The sequence below is a fragment of the Moschus berezovskii genome, chromosome 4, assembly GCF_049115385.1.
Source record: "Moschus berezovskii isolate FMDL1 chromosome 4, NW_MosBer_1.0, whole genome shotgun sequence".
NCBI classification, from domain to species: Eukaryota; Metazoa; Chordata; class Mammalia; order Artiodactyla; family Moschidae; genus Moschus; species Moschus berezovskii.
The window spans coordinates 43,097,789-43,119,058 of NC_142463.1; the positions used below are offsets into that span (position 1 = coordinate 43,097,789).

The 21,270-nt window shown below is 38.2% G+C and overlaps 1 protein-coding gene across 3 annotated transcripts in view; it reads right to left on the minus strand.

The window, feature by feature from the left end:
* Window positions 1-21,270, minus strand: part of DNAI4 (dynein axonemal intermediate chain 4) — a 105,305-nt gene that overhangs the window by 39,322 nt on the left and 44,713 nt on the right. For all 3 annotated transcript variants that reach the window (XM_088835367.1, XM_055403964.2, XM_088835368.1), the window contains 2 exons: window positions 9,007-9,162; window positions 2,529-2,723 (listed from right to left, as the gene is read on the minus strand). In XM_088835367.1, the coding sequence (XP_088691493.1) occupies window positions 2,529-2,723; window positions 9,007-9,162 (351 nt within the window). The remainder of the gene's footprint in view (window positions 1-2,528; window positions 2,724-9,006; window positions 9,163-21,270) is intronic.

Here is a 21,270-nt window from a genome sequence, read left to right on the forward strand (position 1 = left end):
GTTTTCAAGCATTGAACAAGCAATTCATATGGGAACCCCTTGGGGACCTCACTTTCAGCCTGGGACAATTTCCTTATCAGTGTACTGGGAAGTAAACTTAGCCTAGGCAAAACATAGTCATCTAGTTGAGTTGAGGAGGAAGATATAAGAGCTCAAAAAGGCAGAGTTTGTTAGAGTGAGTAAAAATCTCAAGGCCAAACTATACATTGCTAACCACAGACACATTTTAAACATAAAGACATAGATATCATAAAGTAAAAGGAAGGAAAATATATACCATGCAAATAATAAGAGTAAGAAAGTTAGTGTGGCTATATTAACATTACACAAACTAGACTTTAAGACCAAGTCTTAAGAATAAGTATGAAGTGAAGTCGCTCAGTCGTGTCCGATTCTTTGCAACCCCGTGGACTGTAGCCTACCAGGCTTTTCTGTCCATGGGATTTTCCAGGCAAGAATACTGGAGTGGGTTGCCCATACTGGAGTGGGATATTGTAAAATGGTACAAAATCTAGAAAGGTATTTTGTAGTTTCTAAAAAAGTTATACATACTTCTATCCAAGATTCAGTAATTCATTCTAGAGAAATTAAAACACATATCTACAAAAGGAAATTGAAAAAAATGATCATAGCAGCTTTATTCATAATAGCTCAAAGATTTCCACCAACAGGTGAATGAATATTCAACTTACTATGGTATGTTCATAAAATGGAATAGTACTCAAGAAAAAAAATGAACTACTTATATACATATCAATGTAGATGAATCTCAAAAACATTATGTTAAATAAAAGAAGTCAGACACAAACACTTACTACATGAACCCATTTATATGATATACCAAAACAATTAATCTGTAGTGAGAGAAATGAGCTTAATGCCTGTCTATAAGGATATAAGTTTTAACTGGAAAACAGCAGAAGGGAATTTTTGGGATTGATAAATATATTCTTTATCTTGATTAGAGTATCAGTTATGTAGGCTTATATATTTTTAAATGTATGAAATTATACAGTTAAAATATGTGTATTTTATTATATGTAAATCTTAACTCCTTAAAAATTTTTCTATGATATTTCTACTTCTCAGATATACTTAAAGAAGTGGTCTATCACCACTTTTATTTTTAAGTGTCAAAATTTACAGGACTCAGTAAATTCCAATCTTATAACTTTTATTATGGGATGGGAATGTATATAAATATATGATACAAATTTTTACATATCAACCTAATATGAGATAAGAAACAGTTTTTCTATAATCTTAGGTATAAGTAAACAAAAAGGCTTACATTCGTTTGCCACACATGCAATTTTGTAACCTGATTGTTTGATGTAGGCATTTAGAAGATTCATTTTGGCTTGAAGGATCAAGAAAGACTTCATTAAGGAATTTGCCCAGTAGGCAAAGATGGGATGAGGACAAGGGTGAACGGCCAAGAATATTTATAACTAAAAGTCTATTAAAGCAAGAAAGTTTAGGTTCTGTTTGGGGATTATCAGGTATATCTAATACGGCTAACTTTTAGGGTTTCCAAAGTGGTACAATGAGATACGGTAGCCTGTGACCAGACTGCAAGTATCTTTGAATTATACAGTATGAAGTTTGTAATTTATTCTAGGTAATAGGAAGCTACTGAAGGTTTTCAAGTAGTTACATGCCATGTTCAAACCTGGGTTTAGGATATATCAGCATGCCAGAATGGAACAGTGGAAAGAGAATTGGAATGGGATCAAAAGACGTTGGTTGAATGCCTGTATTTGTCACAGACTATGCAACTTTAGAATGTTTCTATAACCTTTATTTTATTCATTCAAAAATTGAAAAGTTGAGTTAAATAATCTCTCAAATCCTTAAAAATATTGTAACCATAAGAACAGGAAGAATGCCTGTGTAATAAAATTAGGGGGAGTTGGTGATGGACAGGGAGGCCTGGCGTGCTGTGATTCATGGGGTCGCGAAGAGTTGGACACGACTGAGCGACTGAACTGAACTGAACTGAATAAAAGCTAGAACCTGGAAAGTATCAATGGCAATGGAAAGGGGTGTTTGACTATGAGAGGATAATTCAATACTGGAACAAGAGAGAGGAAAGAGCTTACGAGGTTTTGAATCTAAGGGACTATCTCTTTCTTTGGGCTTCCAGGTCTGGACTCTCCTGTTATTCACTTTTAGTGCTGGAAACTATATAAAAATGTCTTCCGATAAGTGATGTGTGTGTATATGCTAAGTCACTTCAGTCATATCTGACGCCTTGCAACCCTGTGGACTGCAACCCACCAGGCTCCTCTGTCCATGGGTTTCTCCAGGAAAGAATTACCAGAGTGGGCTGCCATTTCCTTCTCCCTGATAAGTGATAACTCAGTTTAAAGATTTCATTTAGAAATAATAATACCATTTGAATTTTTTAATTACTTGAGCTTTTCTAAAAGTGATTATATTTAAATATCTTTTTTAAAGTATAAAATCTTTATTTTAAAACAACACTATTTTTTTAAAGATGTTTTAGTATATAATGTGTTAAATACCTTTTAAAACAGGAAGCTGACGATAAGCTGCAAGTTTTGGCTGAAATATATTTTCCATTATAACTCGTTCCATAAAAAATAAGTCCTGCTGAAACTTATCAGATTTAAATACTGCATCTGAGTTGTCTTCTTCTTCATCACGAACTTTAGCCAGAATTACATTTTCAATATCCATTAGAGAACTACCTTCACTAACTGTAAAACACAAATATGATACAATGATAACATAATTCAAATATTATAATAGCTGGTTTGTATATTCTAAAGATTTATCAATGACATTTTGCCATCACTATTTGTATTCCTCCAGTATTCACAAAAACTTTAATAGTTACTTATTGAATTTCTTTTAGGAACCAAGCACATGCAAGATATACATATATTATCTCATTTTGGAATCCAAAAATGTGCTATTTCTCAGAAAATAAGCAATGATAACTCATAAGGTAAGTTGTATCTCCATATATTTTTATTCAAATTGAAATTAAATTATTATCAGTCTTCATTACACCTTCAGATAAAGGTTTAATTTATTGCTTTATAGGGATACTACACTACTGTTGTTTATTAATGCTATAACAAATTACCAAAAACTTAGTGGATTAAATTTAAAGTTCTGGATTAAATTTAAAATTAAATTTAAAATGGATACAAATTTAAAGTTCTGTAGGTTAGAGATCAACCCAGGTCTCATTTGGCCAAAACCAAAAGGTTATGAGGGTTATGTTCCTTTCTAAAGGCTCTAGAGAATTAATTTCCTTGCCAATTTCTTGAAGCCACCACCAACCCATCATCCATCTTCAAAAGACAGCAACATTGCATCTCTCTGATGGTCCTGCCACTACATCTCTCTCTGACCAGAAATGGAAAAAATACTCCAAAGTACCCATTTGGATTGGTTTGGGTCCACTCAGATAATCCAGGATAACCTCCCTCTTTTAGATTCTTAATGTAGTCACATCTGGATAGTTTCTTATCTCATGTAAGGTAATCTATTCATAGGTTCCTGAGATCGGGATGTGTATATATTTGAGGAATGATTATTCTACCTATTAGTAAAAACAGAATGAAGGGGAATCCTGCATCCATGAAGATGGAGTAAACACACTTTTCCCTATTCCTTTGCTGCTGCTGCTGCTAAGTCGCTTCCGTCGTGTCCGACTCTGTGCGACCCCATAGACGGCAGCCCACCAGGCTCCCCCGTCCCTGGGATTCTCCAGGCAAGAACACTGGAGTGGGTCGCCATTTTCTTCTCCAGTGCATGAAAGTGAAAAGTGAAAGTGAAGTCGTTCAGTCGTGTCCGACCCTCAGCAACCCCATGGACTGCAGCCTTTCAGGCTCCTCTGTCCGTGAGATTTTCCAGGCAAGAGTACTGGAGTGGGTGCCATTGCCTTCTCCATTCCTTTGCTAAATACAACTAAAAATCTTAGGACATTAATTTTTTTTTTTTTAGAGGAAGTCTTTGAAAGCCTTTGACAGAAGGCAGAGGAAAAAGATTGCTCAGGAATGACACAGCAGTGAGTTCCCTGGATTTCTTATTACTGCAGATACTCCAGACAAACCTCCTCTCTTTAGCCAAAACTCAGGAAAAGAACAACCTTGCAAGAAAGAAAACTTTTAGGATATAACCATTTCTCTCCAGAAAAAAAAACAGAGAAAAAACTGTAGCCCCACCCATTCCACAAATACCACTAGCCAAGCGGGAAGTCTAGACTTCTATTCTTGTCAGGTTCTAACAAGGCTTTCCAATCTCCCAGCCTTCCAGTGGGTGTGGTGTCAGAAAAGGCTCAGTAGGAGCTACGACTTTCAATCCTACCCAAAAAAGAAAAAAATGACTGACTGTTCTAACCTTTGGGCAATGTCAGTTAAGATCTCTTGATGAACATGGAATTCCACAGCTATCTGGCAGTAACAAGGTTCTCCCCAATAGTCAGAGTTGGACTGGTACAATCAGAACTTACAGAACTTCCCCAAAGTAATAAAGCCAAGTCCCAATCCATGGTTTCAGGAAGTGTTAATGAGGTGCTCCTATCCCTCCCAGCCATGTAGGTATCAATGGAAGTTACAGCTCACTATCTAACTTACACGAGGTTAGAGCTCCCCATCTAACATTACAGAACAGTAATGAGATGACCCCCTCCCTCAATGTAATTGAAGGGCAAGTGAAAAATACAGATTTCTACTCCAGTAATGGGTGCTTCCCAGGTGGTGCTAGTGGTAAAGAATCTGCCTGCCAATGTAGGAGATGTAAGAGACCCAGGTTCAATCCCTGGATCAGGAATACCCCCTGGAGTAGGAAATGGCAACCCTCTCCAATATTCTTGCCTGGAAAATTCCATGGACAGGGGAGCCTGGTGGGCTACAGTCCATGGGATTGCAAAGAGTCAGAAATGACTGAGTGAACGTATGCGCGTGCACACACACACACACACACACACACACAAAATGGAGCAGTAAATCCCACTTCCACGTTCACCTGGCGGTAATGGAGCAGTAAATTTCCCTGTCAAAATAGTGTCAAACAAATCCTGCTAAAAATGAAGTTTAAACAAGATCCAGTTCTCAAAACATAATACCCCAAGTTTCTAAATTTCAACTGAACGTCACTGATCAAAGAACCAAGAAAATCTCTACTTAAATGAAACAAAAAAGCAAACAAAATCAATAGAAACCAACACTGAGATGACAGAGATGCTTACATCATCTGACAACAGATAAAATATATCTGACATAAAAAATATCTGACAAAAAATTCAACAGATGGGCTCAACAGAAAAATGGAAGAGACAGAGACGAGAATCAGTGAACATGAAGAGAGAAAAATAGAAATTACCAAATCTGAAAACCAGAAAGAAAATAATCTGCAAAAAAAAAAAAATATATATATATATATATACACACACATATATGAATAGAGGCCCAGAGACCTCTAACAAAATATACAATATTCATGTCATTGAGGAGAGGAGAAAAGGATGAGACCAAAAAAGTACTTGAAGAAATAATAGCTGAAATTTTCCAAAATTTGGCAAAGAAAAACATACAGAATTAATAAACAGTGAATTCCAAAGAAGATAAACCTAAAGAAATTCACACCAAGATACACCATACTCAAGCTTCTGAAAGCTAAAAACAAAACAAAAATATAGAAAGCACCAAGGAAAAAAATACTGTCTTATATACAGAGTGAAATAAACTAAAACCTTCTGCATAGCAAGGGAAACCATCAATAAAATGAAAAGACAACCTACTGAATGGGAGAAAATATTTGCAAACCATATATCTGATAAGGGGTTAATACAAAGAGCTCAAAGAACACAATAGCAAAAAAAAAGAGACAGAAGATAAGCTGGTGCTGCTGCTAAGTCACTTCAGTCGTGTCCGACTCTGTGCGACCCCATAGACGGCAGCCAACCAGGCTCCGCCGTCCCTGGGATTCTCCAGGCTAAAGAGACATTTTTCCCAAATGGCAAAGGGCACATGAGATGTTCAACATCACCAATTATCAGGGAAATGCAAGGCATTACGTTAAGTGGTCCTTTTCATCATAGGGGACTGGAATGCAAAAGTAGGAAACCAAGAGATAACCTGGATTCAGGCAAGCTTGGCCTTGCAGTACAAAATGAAGCAGGGCAAAGGCTAACAGAGTCTCACCAAGAGAATGCTCTGGTCATAGCAAATACCATCTTCCAACAACACAAGAGAAGACTCTACACATGGACATCACCAGATGGTCAATAGTGAAATCAGACTGATTATACTTTTTGCAGCCGAAAATGGAGAAGGTCTATACAGTCAGCAAAAATAAGACCGGGAGCTGACTGTGGCTCAGATCATGAACTCCTTATTGCCAAATTCAGACTTAAACTGAAGAAAGTAGGGAAAACCACCAGGCCATTCAGGTATGAACTAAATCAAATCCCTTGCATATAGTGGAAGTGACAAATAGATTCAAGGGATTAGATCTGATAGAGTACCTAAAGAATTATGGACGGAGGTTCATGACATTGTACAGAAGGCATCAAGACCATCCCCAAGAAAAAGAAATGCAAAGAGGCAAAATGGTTATCTGAGGAAGCCTTACAAATAGCTGAGAAAAGAATTGAAAAGAAAAGGACAAAAGGAAAGATATAAGCATCTGAATGCAGAGTTTCAAAGAATAGCAAGGAGAGATCCTTCCTCAGTGATTAATGCAAAGAAATAGAGGAAAACAATAGAATGGGAAAGACTAGAGATTCCTTCAAGAAAATTAGATACCAAGGGAACATTTCATGCAAAGATGGGCACAATAAAGGACAGAACAGTATGGACCTAACAGAAGGAGAAGATATTAAGAAGATGTGGCAAGAATACACAGAACTATACAAAAAAGATCTTAATGACCCACGAAGGTGTGATCACTCACCTAGAGCCCGACATCCTGGGATGTGAAGTCAAGTGGGCCTTAGGAAGCATCACTACTAGTGGAAGTGATAGAATTCCAGCTGAGCTATTTCAAATCCTAAAAGATGACGCTGTGAAAGTATTGCACTCAATATGCCAGCAAATCAGGAAAACTCAGCAGAGGCCACGGACTGGAAAAGATCAGTTTTCTTTCCAGTTCCAAAGAAGGGCAATGTCAAAGAATGTTCAAATTGCCACACAATTGCACTCATGTACACACTGGCAGGTAACGCTCAAAATTCTCCAAGCTAGGCTTCAACAGGATGTGAACCGAGAACTCCCAGATGTTCAAATTGGATTTAGAAAATGCAGGGGAAACCAGAGATTAAATTGCCAACATCTACTGGATCATAGAAAAAGCAAGAGAATTCCAGAAAAACATCTCCTTCTACTTCATTGACTACACGAAAGTCTTTGAGTGTGTGGCTCATAACAAAATATAGAAAATTTTTAGAGATGGGAATACCAGATCACTTTACCTTCCTCCTGTCAAGAAGCAACAGTTAGAACCAGACATGGAAGAATGGACTGGTTCTAAATTGGGAAAGGAGTTTGTCAAGGAAGTAAATTGTCACTCTGCTTATATAACCTATATGCAGATTCCGTTCCGTTCAGTTGCTCAGTCCTGTCCGACTCTTTGCGACCCCGTGGACTGTAGCCTACCAGGCTTCTCCGTCCATGGGATTCTCCAGGCCGTTCCGTTCAGTTGCTCAGTCGTGTCCGACTCTTTGCGACCCCGTGGACTGTAGCCTACCAGGCTTCTCCATCCATGGGATTCTCCAGGCAAGAAGAATACTGGAGTGGGTTACCGTTTCCTTCTCCAGGGGATCTTCCTGACCCAGGGATCGAACCTGGGTCTCCCTCATTGGAGGCAGACGCTTTAACCTCTGAGCCACCAGGGAAGCCTTTGCGAAATGCCAGGCTGGATAAAGCACAAGCAGAATCAAGATTGCCAGGAGAAATGGCAATAACCTCAGATATGCAGATGATGCCATTCTTATGGCAGAAAGTGAAGAGGAACTAAAGAGCCTCTTGATGAAGGTGAAGAGAGAGGGAAAAGGCTGGCTTAAAATTCAACATTCAGAAAACTAAGATCATGGCATCTGGACCCATCACTTCATGGCAAATAGATAGGGAAACAATGGAAACAGTGACAGACTTTATTTTCTTGGGCTCCAAAATCACTGCAGATAGTGACAGCAGCCATGAAATTAAAAGACACTTGCTCCTTGGAAGAAAAGCCATGACAAACCTAAACAGCAGAGACATTACTTTGCCAACAAAAGTCCATCTAGTCAAAGCTACAGTTTTTCCAGTAGGCATGTACAGATGTGAGAGTTGGACCATAAAGAAGGCTGAACACAGTGAAGAATTGATGCTTTTGAACTTTGGTGTTGGAGAAGACTCTTGAGAGTCCCTTGGACAGCAAGGAGATCAAGCCAGTCAATCCGAAAAGAAATAAACCCTGAATATTCATTGGAAAGACAGATGCTGAAACTGGAGCTCCAATACTTAGGCCACCTGATGAGAAGAGCTGACTCATTAGAAATAAGACCCTGATGCTGGGAAAGTGTGAAGGCAGGAGAAGGGGATGACAGAGGATGAGAGGGTTGGATGGCATCACTGACTCAATGGACATGAGTTTGAGCAAGCCCCAGGAGGAGGTAAAGGACAGGAAAGTCTGGTGTGCTGTAGTCCATGGGGTTGCAAAGAGTTGGACACAACTGAGCAACTGAACAACAATATTAAATGAAATAAAACAGATTTCACTGTATGATTTCACTCATATGCAGAATATAAAAAATAAAAAAACCTCATAAACAAATTGATGGCTATTAGAGGGGAAGGAGGTTGAGGGGGTAGGTGAAACAGCTAGAGAGGAAAGTTTATAGAGTGACAATAACTAGGCTTATTGTGGTGATCACTTTGTAGTGTACACAAAGATCAAATTATTATGTTGCACACTTGAAAACTAATATAATGTTATAATTCAATTATCCCAATTTTTAAAAAACTGAAATAAATGAAATCTTACTTTTTTCTAAATTACTCCCTGGCACTGTTTGTTCCCAGTCTTTTGAAGGTACACTCGCTTTACTACTTGAGTCAATCATAGATTGTTTTGGTGGTAAAGATGAAAGCTCCATAGCATTGTAAGAATCATACAAATCCCAAGCCGTGGACATTATACCTAAATAAAGAAAAGGAAGGTAAACATTACTTTAAACCAAATTATAATATTTTAGCTTATATATAGCTAGCTATAGCAAAATCTAAGGTAAGAATATCTATTGTTCAGGGAAAAAACATATGTGTTTCACAACAATGGCAAGAAATAGTTAATGATGCCCATGGATTGTAGCTTGCCAGGCTCCTCTGTCCATGGCATTCTCCAGGTCAGAAAACTGGAGTGGGTAGCCATTCCCTTCTTCAGGGGATCCTCCCAACCCACGGATCAAGCCCAGGTCTCCAGCATTGCGGGCAGATTCTGTACCATCTGAGCCACCAGGGAAGCCCCAATTTTAGTTTAGGTAACATCATTACATTTGTTCATTAGACAAAATTTAATTAACCTAAGAAAAAGAAAATCTAGGAAACAGATATTATGTACATGCCATAATTATATACAAGTTAGGATAATAAATCATGATTGTGACTTCCTAATTCTATACTATCATACCTATTGAAATCTTATTTTAGCTACTATCAGAAAAATGGTATTCCTAACTATACCTAAGTTTTGAGTATTTCTGAGTATAAGATTGTGTAAATAGTTTTTAAAAGTTTTAAAACATTGTTGTATCTACTGGTTTAATTCAGACTATAAAAGAACAACAATTGGCCATATAACATTTATAGAAAAAAAATTTATTTTAGCTGAGTAAAAAGACATGGTTACTGTAAAAGAAAACGTAAATAACACTTACATTTCCATAACCTAGGAACAACTGGTAATATTTTCATGCATGTCCTTCCAGATTGACATAAATATATATGTGTTAACACATGAACAAATACACATTTGTTAATTAAGATGATCTCATATAACACACACTTCTTAAAAGAGTTTTTACTATAGTATATAATATACATAGAAAACAAACTGTCTTTATGAAATGTACCAAGTTTTAGAATTTAACTGTATTTTAAAAAGTTAGCCAGGAACAGTAACACATTCACTGAATTATCCATTTATTTGAAATGCGACTTCTATAATAAACTATTGTATGTGGACTGTTAGGTAGGAAACTTTTTGTCAGTTTTTCTGAATCTTTACAGAGGTAACTTCAGCTAAATTGACATTTCTGGCTTCTCTGTGTCCCTCATTCACACATTACCAGGCAAAGAGAAATGACTAATCCTACAGGAAAGTTTAGGAGACGGAATTACAACTTAGCCACTTCTGGATTCTTTTGTTAAGTCTGCTAATTTGCAGAAAGCATGCATTCTCATCTGTTCTCACCCATGCAGAGAAGGTCCGTGCTTTCTAGCTGTGCCAATTATTGTTGGTAAGATCTATTCTGAAGGGAAGAAATAGCAAGTCCACTCAGCTGTGGATGAAAGGCTGCTGCTGCTACTGCTGCTGCTAAGTCGCTTCAGTCCTGTCCAACTCTGTGAGACCCCAGAGACGGCAGCCTACCAGGCTCCACTGTCCATGGGATTTTCCAGGCAAGAGTAATGGAGTGGGTTGCCATTGCCTTCTCTGGGATGAAAGGCTACATGTTTCAGTTAACTTCATCAGTAATAAAGGCACTTTTTAAAATTTCCATCTCTTCTCTTGATCCATCGTCTCAATATTTACTTGATCTTCATCAAATTCTCTAGTATAAACTATAGCATTTGTTTTTAAAATTCCAATTGGAGTATACTTCATTTACAATGTTATGTTAGTTTCAGGTGTATAGCAAAATGAATCAGTTATATACATACATATATCCACTCTCTTTTATATTCTTTCCCCATATAGGCCATTAGGGAGTACTGATTAGAATTCCCTGTGCTGTACTCGTTATATTTTTTAATATCTATTTTTTATTTTTATCTTGGCTGCATTGGGTCTTAGTTGCAGCTTATGGGACCTTTCATTTGATCTCTGGTTCCTCTGCCTCTTTGAAAAGTTAGTAATTCTGTATTGTATATTTGGAAGTTGCTAAGATAGTAGATCCTAAACGTATTCATCACAAGAAAAAGATTTTTCTTTCTACGTATGGTGATGAATGTTCAGTAGACTTATGATCATGGTCACTTCAAAATGTATACAAACATCTAATTGATTTGTTATACACCTGAAACTAACATTATATGTCAATTATATCTCAATGAAAAATTAAAATATAAAAGAATTAGAGCAGAAATCAGTAAAATTGAAAACAGAAAATCAATAGAGAAAATCAATGAAACTAAAAGTTGGTTCTTAGAAAACATCTACAAAATCAATAAGCCTCTACCCAAGATAACTAAGAAAAAAGTACTAATATCATACATGAAAGAGAGGATGTCCCTGCAGATTCCATGAACATTAAAAAGATAACAAAGGAACACTATGAACAACTCTATCCCAATAGATTAGATAATCTTGATGAAATTGACCAATTCTTTGAAAGACACAATCTGCCTAAACTCACACAAGAATAGACAATCTGTATAGCCCTATCTCAATTAAGGAAACTGAATCATAATTAATAATCTTCCAAAACTAAAAGCACTGGGCCAGATACAGGCATTGAATTCTACTAATAATTTAAGGAGAAAATTGAACCAATTCCCTGTAACATCTTTCAGAAGATAGAAATAGAGGGAATACTTAACTGGTACTTTGAGACCAGCATTACTCTGATACCAAAAACAGACCATAAGAAAGGAAAATGGCAGACCAATAACTTTCATGAACATAGATTCAAGAATCCTCTACAAAATATTAGCAATCAAATCCAACAACATATACAGAGAATTACACACCACAACTAAGTGGAGTTTCTCCCAGATATGCAAAACTAGTTCAACATTGGAAAATTGATTGATATAATCCATAATATCAGGCCAAAGAAGAAAAATGACTTGATCATATCAACAGATTCAGAAAAGGTACTTGGCAAAATCCAACACTCATTCAAGATAAAAACTTGCAGTAAACTAGGAATAGAGGCGGAACTTCCTCAACTTGATAAAGAACACCTACAAAACCCAATGAGTTTCTTCCGGAAACTAGAAAATATTTCACTAAGATCAGAACAAAGCAAAGATGTCTCCTTTTACCACTCCTTTTCAACATCATATTGGAAGTCCAAGCTAATGCAGTAAGATAAGAAAAAGTAAATGTCAATAAAAGAAATACAGAATGGAAAGGAAGAAATAAACTGTTTTTGAACTCAGATGACATAATCATCTATATAGAAAACCTGAAAGAATTAACAAGAAAACTATTGAACTATTAAGTGATTACAGCAAAGTTTCAGGGTACAAGGTTAACACTATACAAAAATCAATCTCTTTGCTATATATTAACAATGAACAAAGGAATTTGAAGTTTGAAGCAATATGATCTACAGTAGCACCCAAAAGTAAAATAGGAATAAGTTTAATGAAATATGTACAAAATGTATTATAAGGAAGACTACAAAACTCTGATGAACAAAATTAAAGAATAAAATAAATGGAGACAGATATTCCATGTTTACTCAGCATTGTCATGATGCCAGTCCTGCCCAAACTGATCTATAGATTCAATGCAATTTTAATCAAATCTAAGCAAGTTACTTTGTGCATATCAACAAACAGATTCTAGGGGAGACTTTCAAAATGGTGGAGGAGTAAGACTTGGAGATCATCTTCCTCCCCACAAATACATCAAAAATAATTCTGTATGTGGAACAACTCCTACAGAACACCTACTAAATGCTGGCAGAAGACCTCATGCTTCCAGAAAGAAACCAACACAACATTGTAAAGCAGTTTTCCTCCAATTAAAAAAGAAGTAAACTGACAAAAAGGAGCTGATTCTAAAGTTTATATAAAGGGACAAAAGACCCAGAAAAGCCAGCACAATATTGAAAACAAAGAACAAAATAGGAGCACTGACACTGCTCAACCTGAAGACTTCCTACACTGCTACAATAATCAAGATAATGCACATGGAACAGAATAGAGAGCTCAGAAATACACTGACATTAACACAGCCAGCTAATCTCTGTCCAAGGAACAAAAATAGATGAAGCAAAGATAGTCTTTTCAATAAATGGTGCTGGAACAAACTGGACATCCAAACGCAAAAAAAAAAATTAATCTAGACACAGATCTTACGTCCTTCAGGAAAATTAACTAAAAACTTGTTTTAAACCTAAAAGTAAAAGGCAAAACTAGAAAACTCATAGAAGAAAATATAGGCAAAAATTTAGACGACCTGAGTATGGCAATGACTTTTTAGAAACAACAGCAAAAGTATAATCTATTAAGCAATAATTGATGATCTGGGTTTCATTAAAATTAAAAATGTCTGCTCTGGAAGAGGAAATGTCAAGAGAATAACAAAACAAGCCACACACTGAAAGAAAACATTTGCTAAAGATACAATTGAAAAAGGGCTGTTGTCCAAAATATACAAATATCTTTTGATCCTTAACAATAAGAAAACAAACAACCAAATTTTAAAATGGGTCAAAGAACTTAACAGATACCTCATCAAAAAAAAGACATATAGGTGGCAAGTAAGTATATGAAAATATACTCCTCATCATACGTCGTCATGGGAAAATAAATTAAAACAAAAATGAGGGGAATTCCCTGTGGTCCAGTGGTTGGGACTTGGCACTTTCACCGCTGGGACCAGCATTTGATTCCTAATCGGTGAACCAGAATTCCCCAAGCCGCGCAGCATAGCCAACCCCCACCCAAACAAACAAAAATAAGTTACCACTGCACACTACTAGAATGGTCAAAATCTGGAATACTGACAACACGAAATGCTAGTGAGGATGTGGAACCACAGAAACTCTCCATCACTGCTGGTGTGAATGCAAAATGGTACGATCACTTTAGAAGGCAGTGTGGCTATTTTTTAAAAAAATAAAAATTCTATTTCCATACAATCCAGTAATCACACTCCTCAATATTTACCCAAAGGACTTAAAAACCTATCTCTACACAAAAACTTGCACATAGATATTTATACCAGCCTTATTGATAACTGCCAAAACTTGAAACAATCAAAATGCCCTTCAGTAGGCAAATGAATAAATTAACTGTTGGTACATCCAGATAAAGGATAATTAAGAATCTGGCTACCAAAGGTTTTACAGGTCTTCTATGAGGGAGGGGAGGATTTCAAGGAGTCTCTGTGTATAGCATTCAATATGCACTGGGGTTTTTGTTTGTTTGGGGTTTTGTTTTATAGTTTTTTTTGTTTTGCTTAAGTACCCATTGTATAGTCAGAGCTATGGTTTTTCCAGTAGTCATGTACAGATGTGAGAGTTGGGCCATAAAGAAGTCTGACAGCCAAAAAATTAATGCTTTTGAACTGTGGAGCTGGAGAAGACTCTTGAGAGTCCCTTGGACTGCAAGGAGATCAAACCAGTTAATCCTAAAGGAAATCCACCCTGAATATTCATTGGCAGGACTGATGCTAAAGCTGAAGCTCCAATACTTTGGCCACCTGATACATAGAGCTGACTCACTGGAAAAGACTGAGGGCAGGAGGAGAAAGGGGCGACAGAGGATGTTTTTTACAAACCATCACTGACTCAACGGATATGAATTTGAGCAAACTCCAGGAGATAGTGAAGGACAGGGAAGCCTGGCGTGGTGCTGTTCATGGGGTCACAAAGAATGACTCAGTGACTGAACAACAACAACCCGTGTCTTGATCTGTGCCTGGTATTCTCCATCTAAAGAGCCCCTATTCTGTCCTCTCCAGAGTAGAAATTTCTGACATCTTCCAGGGTAGAAGAGGGGAAGTTTATCAGAGAAGTTACTTTATTCCTTTTGTGACTGAATTATATTTCATTATATGTATTTACGAGTCTTCCTAATAACTCAGTTGGTAAAGAATCTGCCTGCAGTGCAGGAGACCCCGGTTCAATTCCTGAGTCAGGAAGATCCACTGGAGAAGGGATAGGCTGCCCACTCCAGTATTCTTGGGCTTCCGTTGTGGCTCAGCTGGTAAAGAACCCGCCCGCAATGCAGGAGACCTGGGTTCAATCCCTGGGTTGGGAAGATTCCCTGGAGAAGGGAAAGGCTACTCACTCCAGTATTCTGGCCTGGAGAATTCCATGGACTGTTAGTCAATGGGGTAACAAAGAGTCGGACACGACTGAGCGACTTTCACTCACGTCACATATGTATTTACACACTTTGTTCATTCATTCACTCACTGATTGACATTTCGGTTGTTTCTACTTTTTGACTGTGGTTAATACTGCTTCCAAGAACATGTGAGTACATGTATTTGAATACGTATTTTCAATTCTATAAGGTATATACCTAGGAGTGGAAAAGCTGAGTCATAACGAAAGTCTTTCTCATTATTTGAGGAATTACCAAACTTTTTTCCAGGGCAGCTGCACCATTTTACATTCCCAGCAGCACTGTATGGGAGCTTCAGTTTATCAACTTCTTTGTCAACACTTGTCCTCTGGTTTGTTCTTTTTAATTATAGCCATTTAATGTGGGAGAAGCAGCAACTCATTGTGGTCTTGACTGTATTCTCTAATGACTAATGGTGTTTAACATATTTTCTTCTGCTGGTTGGTCATTTGTTTTCTTCCTTTGGAAAACAAGTTCAAGTCTTATGCCCACTGTTTTATTGTGTTGTCTTTTGGTTCTTGGATTATAAATGTTCCTTATATAGTCTGGATACTAGACCTTAAGAGAAATAGGATTAGCAAACATCTTATTCCATCATGTAAGTTGTCCTTTCACTTTTTTGATAGCTATTTGACGGACAAAACTTTTAATTTTGATGCAGCTCAGTATTTTTTCTTTTGTTCACCATGATTCTAGTGTCATATCTAAGAATGTATTGTCAAGGCAAAGGCAAAAATATCTACCTCAATTTTTTCTAAGAGTTTTATAATTTTGGCTCTTACCCCATACTCACGGGCAAAAGATAAGCCCCAGCAAGATAGTCGGAGGGGCAAAATGGCATATAGAATCAAACCCCATTCTTGCCGGAGATGCTCAGAAGGCTCAAACAAACCTTGTGTGCACCAGGACGCAGAGACCCCACAGAGACTGAGACGGAACTGTGTTTGAGTGTCTCTTGCATAGGCACGGGTCAGCAGTACACTGCTGCAGGGGTTATGGGTGCAGTAGACCTGGGTATGGCATAAGTCCTCTTGGAGGAGGTTGCCATTAACCCCATCATAGAGCTGCCAGAACTTACACAAGACTGGGGAAACAGACTCTTGGAGGGCACAAACAAAACCTTGTGTCCACCAGGACCCAGGAGAAGGGAGCAGTGACCCCAAAAGGGACTGACCCAGAGTTGCCCATGAGTGTCCAGGAGTCTCCGGTGAAGGCATGGGTCGGTGGTGGCCTGCTGCAGGGTTGTGGGCACTGAGAGCAACAATGCAAGCATGGGACCTTTTGAAGTAGGTCACAATTATCTTCATCACCTCCACCATAGTTTGGCCTCAGGTCAAATAACAGGGAGGGAACACAGCCCCACCTATCAATAGAAAACTGGATTGTCATTTTATTTTATTTTTTTTATTAAAAAATTAACATTAAAAAAAAACAAAAAAAAACATTAAAAAAAACAAAAAAAACATTAAAAAAAAAACATTAAAAAAAAAGAAAACTTGATTGAAGATTTACTGAGCATGGCCCACCCATCAGAACAAGACCCAGTTTCCCCCTCAGTCAGTGTCTCCCATCAGGAAGTTTCCATAAACCTTTTATCCTTTTCCCATCATTTCATGGCAAATAGATGGGGAAACAGTGGAAACAGTGGCTGACTTTATTTTGGAGGGCTCCAAAATCACTGCAGATGGTGACTGCAGCCATAAAATTAAAAGACACTAACTTCTTAGAAGGAAAGTATGACCAACCTAGACAGCATATTAAAAGCAGAGACATTACTTTGTCAACAAAGGTCCATCTAGTCAAGGCTATGGTTTTTCCAGTAGTCATGTATGGATATGAGAGTTGGATTATAAAGAAAGCTGAGCACCGAATAATTGATGCTAGTGAACTGTGGTGTTGGAGAAGACTCTTGAGAGAGTCCCTTGGACTGCAAGGAGATCCAACCAGTCCATCCTAAAAGAAATCAGTCCTGGGTGTTCATTGGAAGGACTGATGTTGAAGCTGAAGCTCCAATACTTTGTCCACATGATGCAAAGAGCTGACTCATTTGAAAAGACCCTGATGTTGGGAAAGATTTAAGGCAGGAGGAATAGGGAACGACAGAGGTTGAGATGCTTAGACGGCATCACCGACTCAATGGACATGAGTTTGGGTAAACTCCAGGAGTTGGTGATGGACAGGGAGGCCTGGCGTGCTGTGGTTCATGGGGTCACAAAGAGTCAGACACGACTGAGCGACTGAACTGACTGACTGATCAGAGGGCAGACAAATGAAAACCACAATCACAGAAAACTAACCAATCTGATCACATGGACAACAGCCTTCTCTAACTCAATGAAACTATGAGCCATGCCGTGTACGGCCACCCAAGATGGATGGGTCATGTTGGAGAGTTCTGACAAAACATGGTCCACTGGAGAAGGGGATGGCAAATCACTTCAGTATTCTTGCCTTGAGAACCTCATGAACAGTATGAAAAAGCAAAAAGATAGGACATTGAAAGATGAACTCCCCAGGTCAGGAGGTGCCCAATATGCTACTGGAGATCAGTGGAGAAATAACTCCAGAAAGAATGAGGAGACAGAGCCAAAGCAAAAACACCCAGTTGTGGATGTGACTGGTGATAGAAGTAAAGTCCAAGGCTGTAAAGAGCAGTGTTGCATAGGAAACTGGAATGTTAGGTCCATGAATCAAGGCAAATTGGAAGTGGTCAAACAGGAGATGGCAAGAGTGAACATCAACATTTTAGGAATCAGCAAACTAAAATGGACTGGAATGGGTGAATTTAAGTCCGGTGACCGTTATTATCTACTACTATGGCCAAGAATCCCTTAGAAGAAATGGAGTAGCCATCACAGTCAACAAAAGAGTCTGAAATGGAGTACTTGGATGCAGTCTCAAAAACAACAGAATGATCTCTGTTTGTTTCCAAGTCAAACCATTCAATATCACAGTAGTCTAAGCCCCAACCAGTAATGCTGAAGAAGCTGACGTTGAACGGTTCTATGAAAACCTACAAGACCTTCTAGAAATAACACCAAAAAAAGATGTCCTTTTCATTATACGGGACTGGAATGCAAAAATAGGAAGAGATAGCTGGAGTAACAAGCAAATTTGGCCTTGGAGTACAGAATGAAGCAGGGCAAAGACTAATAGCATTTTGCCAAGAGAACGCACTGGTCATAGCAAACACCATCTACAACAACACAAGAAGACTCTACATGTGGACATCACCAGATGGTCAATAGTGAAATCAGACTGATTACATTCTTTGCAGCCAAAGATGGAGAAGCTCTGTACAGTCAGCAAACACAAGACTGGGAGCTGACTGTGGCTCAGATCATGAACTCCTTATTGCCAAATTCAGGCTTAAATTGAAGAAAGTGGGGAAAACCACTAGGTCGTTCAGGTATGACCTAAATCAAATCCCTTACAATTAAACAGTGGTAGTGACAAATAGATTCAAGGGATTCGATCTGATAACATGCCTGAAGAAACATGGATGGAGGTTCATGACATTGTACAGGAGGCAGGGATCAAGACCATCCCCAAGAAAAAGAAATGCAAAAAGGCAAAATGGCTGTCTGAGGAGGCCTTACAAAGAGCTGTGAAACGAAGAGACATGAAAGGCAAAGGAGAAAAGGAAAAGTATACTCATTTGAATGCAGAGTTTCAAAGAATAGCAAGGAGAGATAAGAAAGCCTTCCTCAGTGATTAATGAAAAGAAATAGAGGAAAATAGAATGAGAAAGACTAGAGATCTATTCAAGAAAATTAGAGATACCAAACGAACATTTCATGCAAAGACGGGCACAATAAAGAACAGAAACAGTATGAACCTAACGGATGCAGAAGATATTAAGAAGAGGTGGCAAGAGTACATAGAAGAACTATTAAAAAAAAAAGATCTTCATGACCCAGGTAATCACGAGGCTGTGATCACTAACCTAGAACCAGACATCCTGGAATGTGAAGTCAAGTGGCCCTTAGGAAGCATCACTATGAGCAAAGCTAGTGGAGGTGATAGAATTCCAGTTGAACTATTGCAAATTCTAAAAGATGATGCTGTGAAAGTGCTGCACTCAATATGTCAGCAAATTTGGAAAACCCAGCAGTGGCCACAGGACTGGAAAAGGTCAGCTTTCATTCCAAACCCAAAGAAAGGCAATGCCAAAGAACACTCAAACTACCACACAATTGCACTCATCTCACACACTAGCAAAGTAATGCTCAAAATTCTCCAAGCGAGGCTCAACAGTACATGAACTGTGAACTTCCAGATGTTCAATCTGAATTTAGAAAAGGCAGAGGAACCAGAGATCAAATTGCCAACATCCATTGGAACATCAAAAGAGTGACAGAGTTACATAAAAACATCTGTTTTACTGACTATGCCAAAGCCTTTGACTGTGAGATCCACAACAAATCGTGAAAATTCTTCAAGAGATGGGAATACCAGACTACCTGACCTGCCTCCTGAGAAATCTGTATGCAGATCAAGAAACAACAGTTAGAACTGGACATGGAACAACAGACTGATTCCAAATTGGGAATGGAGACGTCAAGGTTGTATATTGTCACCCTGCTTATTCAACTTTTATACAGAGTACATCATAAGAAATGCTGGACTGGATGAAGCACAATCTGCAATCAAGATGGCTGGGAGAAATATCAATAACTTCAAATATGCAGATGACACCACCCTTATGGCAGAAAGTGAAGAAGAACTAAAGAGCCCCTTGATGAAATTGAAAGAGCAGAATGTTAGCTTAAAGCTCAACATTCAGAAAACAAAGATCATGGCATCTGGTCCCATCACTTCATGGCAAATAGATGGGGAAACAGTGGAAACAGTGAGAGGCTTTATTTTGTGGGGGCTCCAAAATCACTGCAGATGGTGACTGCACCATGAAATTAAAAGACACTTGCTCCTTGGAAAAAAAGTTATAATCAACCTAGACAGCATATTAAAAAGCAGACACATTACTTTGCCAACAATCGTCCGTCTAGTGAAGGCTATGGTTTTTCCAGCGGTCATGTATGGATGTGAGAGTTGGACTGTGAAGAAAGCTGAGCGCCGAAGAATTGATGCTTTTGAACTGTGGTGTTGGAGAAGTCTCTTAAGAGAGTCCCTTGGACTAGAAGGAGATCCAACAAGTCCATCCTAAATTAAATCAGTCCTGAATATTCACTGGAATGACTGATGTTGAAGTTGAAACTCCAATACTTTGGCCACCTTATGGGAAGATCTGACTCATTTGAAAAGACTCTGATGATGGGAAAGATTGAAGGCAGGAGGAGAAGCGGACGACAAAGGATGAGATAGTTGGATAGCATCACCAACTCAATGGACATGAGTTTGAGTAAGCTCCAGGAGTTAGTGATGGACAGGGACACGTGGTGTGCTGAAGTCAATGGGGTCACAAAGAGTCGGACACAACTGAGCGACTAAACTGAACACTTTGAGTTAATTTTTGCATATGATATGAGGTCTGAATCCAACTTTATTCTTTCACATGTGGCTATCTAGTTGCCCCAGCACCAGCTGATGGTCTTGGCACCTTCATCAAAAATCACTTAACTACATATCTGAGGGTTTATTTCTGGGATCCCTATTCTATTCTTCTGGTTTATATATCTATCTCTATGCTGGTACAAGCTATTTTGATTATAACTTTATAGCAAGTTTTTAAACCAGGAAGTGCGAGGTCTCTAACTCTGTTCTTTTTCAAGATTGTTTTTGCTACTTGGGGATACCTTGATATTCTGCATAAATTTTAGGATGGTTTTTCTCTGTTGTTGCAAGAAAGTCTTTTGGGGAACTTCCCTGGCAGCCCTGTGGCTAAGACTCTGTGCTTCCACTATAGGGGGTGCAGGTTCATCCCTGGTCAGGGAACTAAAATCCCACCTGGCTTACAGTATGACCAAGAAGCAAAAATTAAAAAAAAAAAGTTCAAAGTCTTTGGCATTATTCTGGGTGGTATTCACATCTTAATAACCTT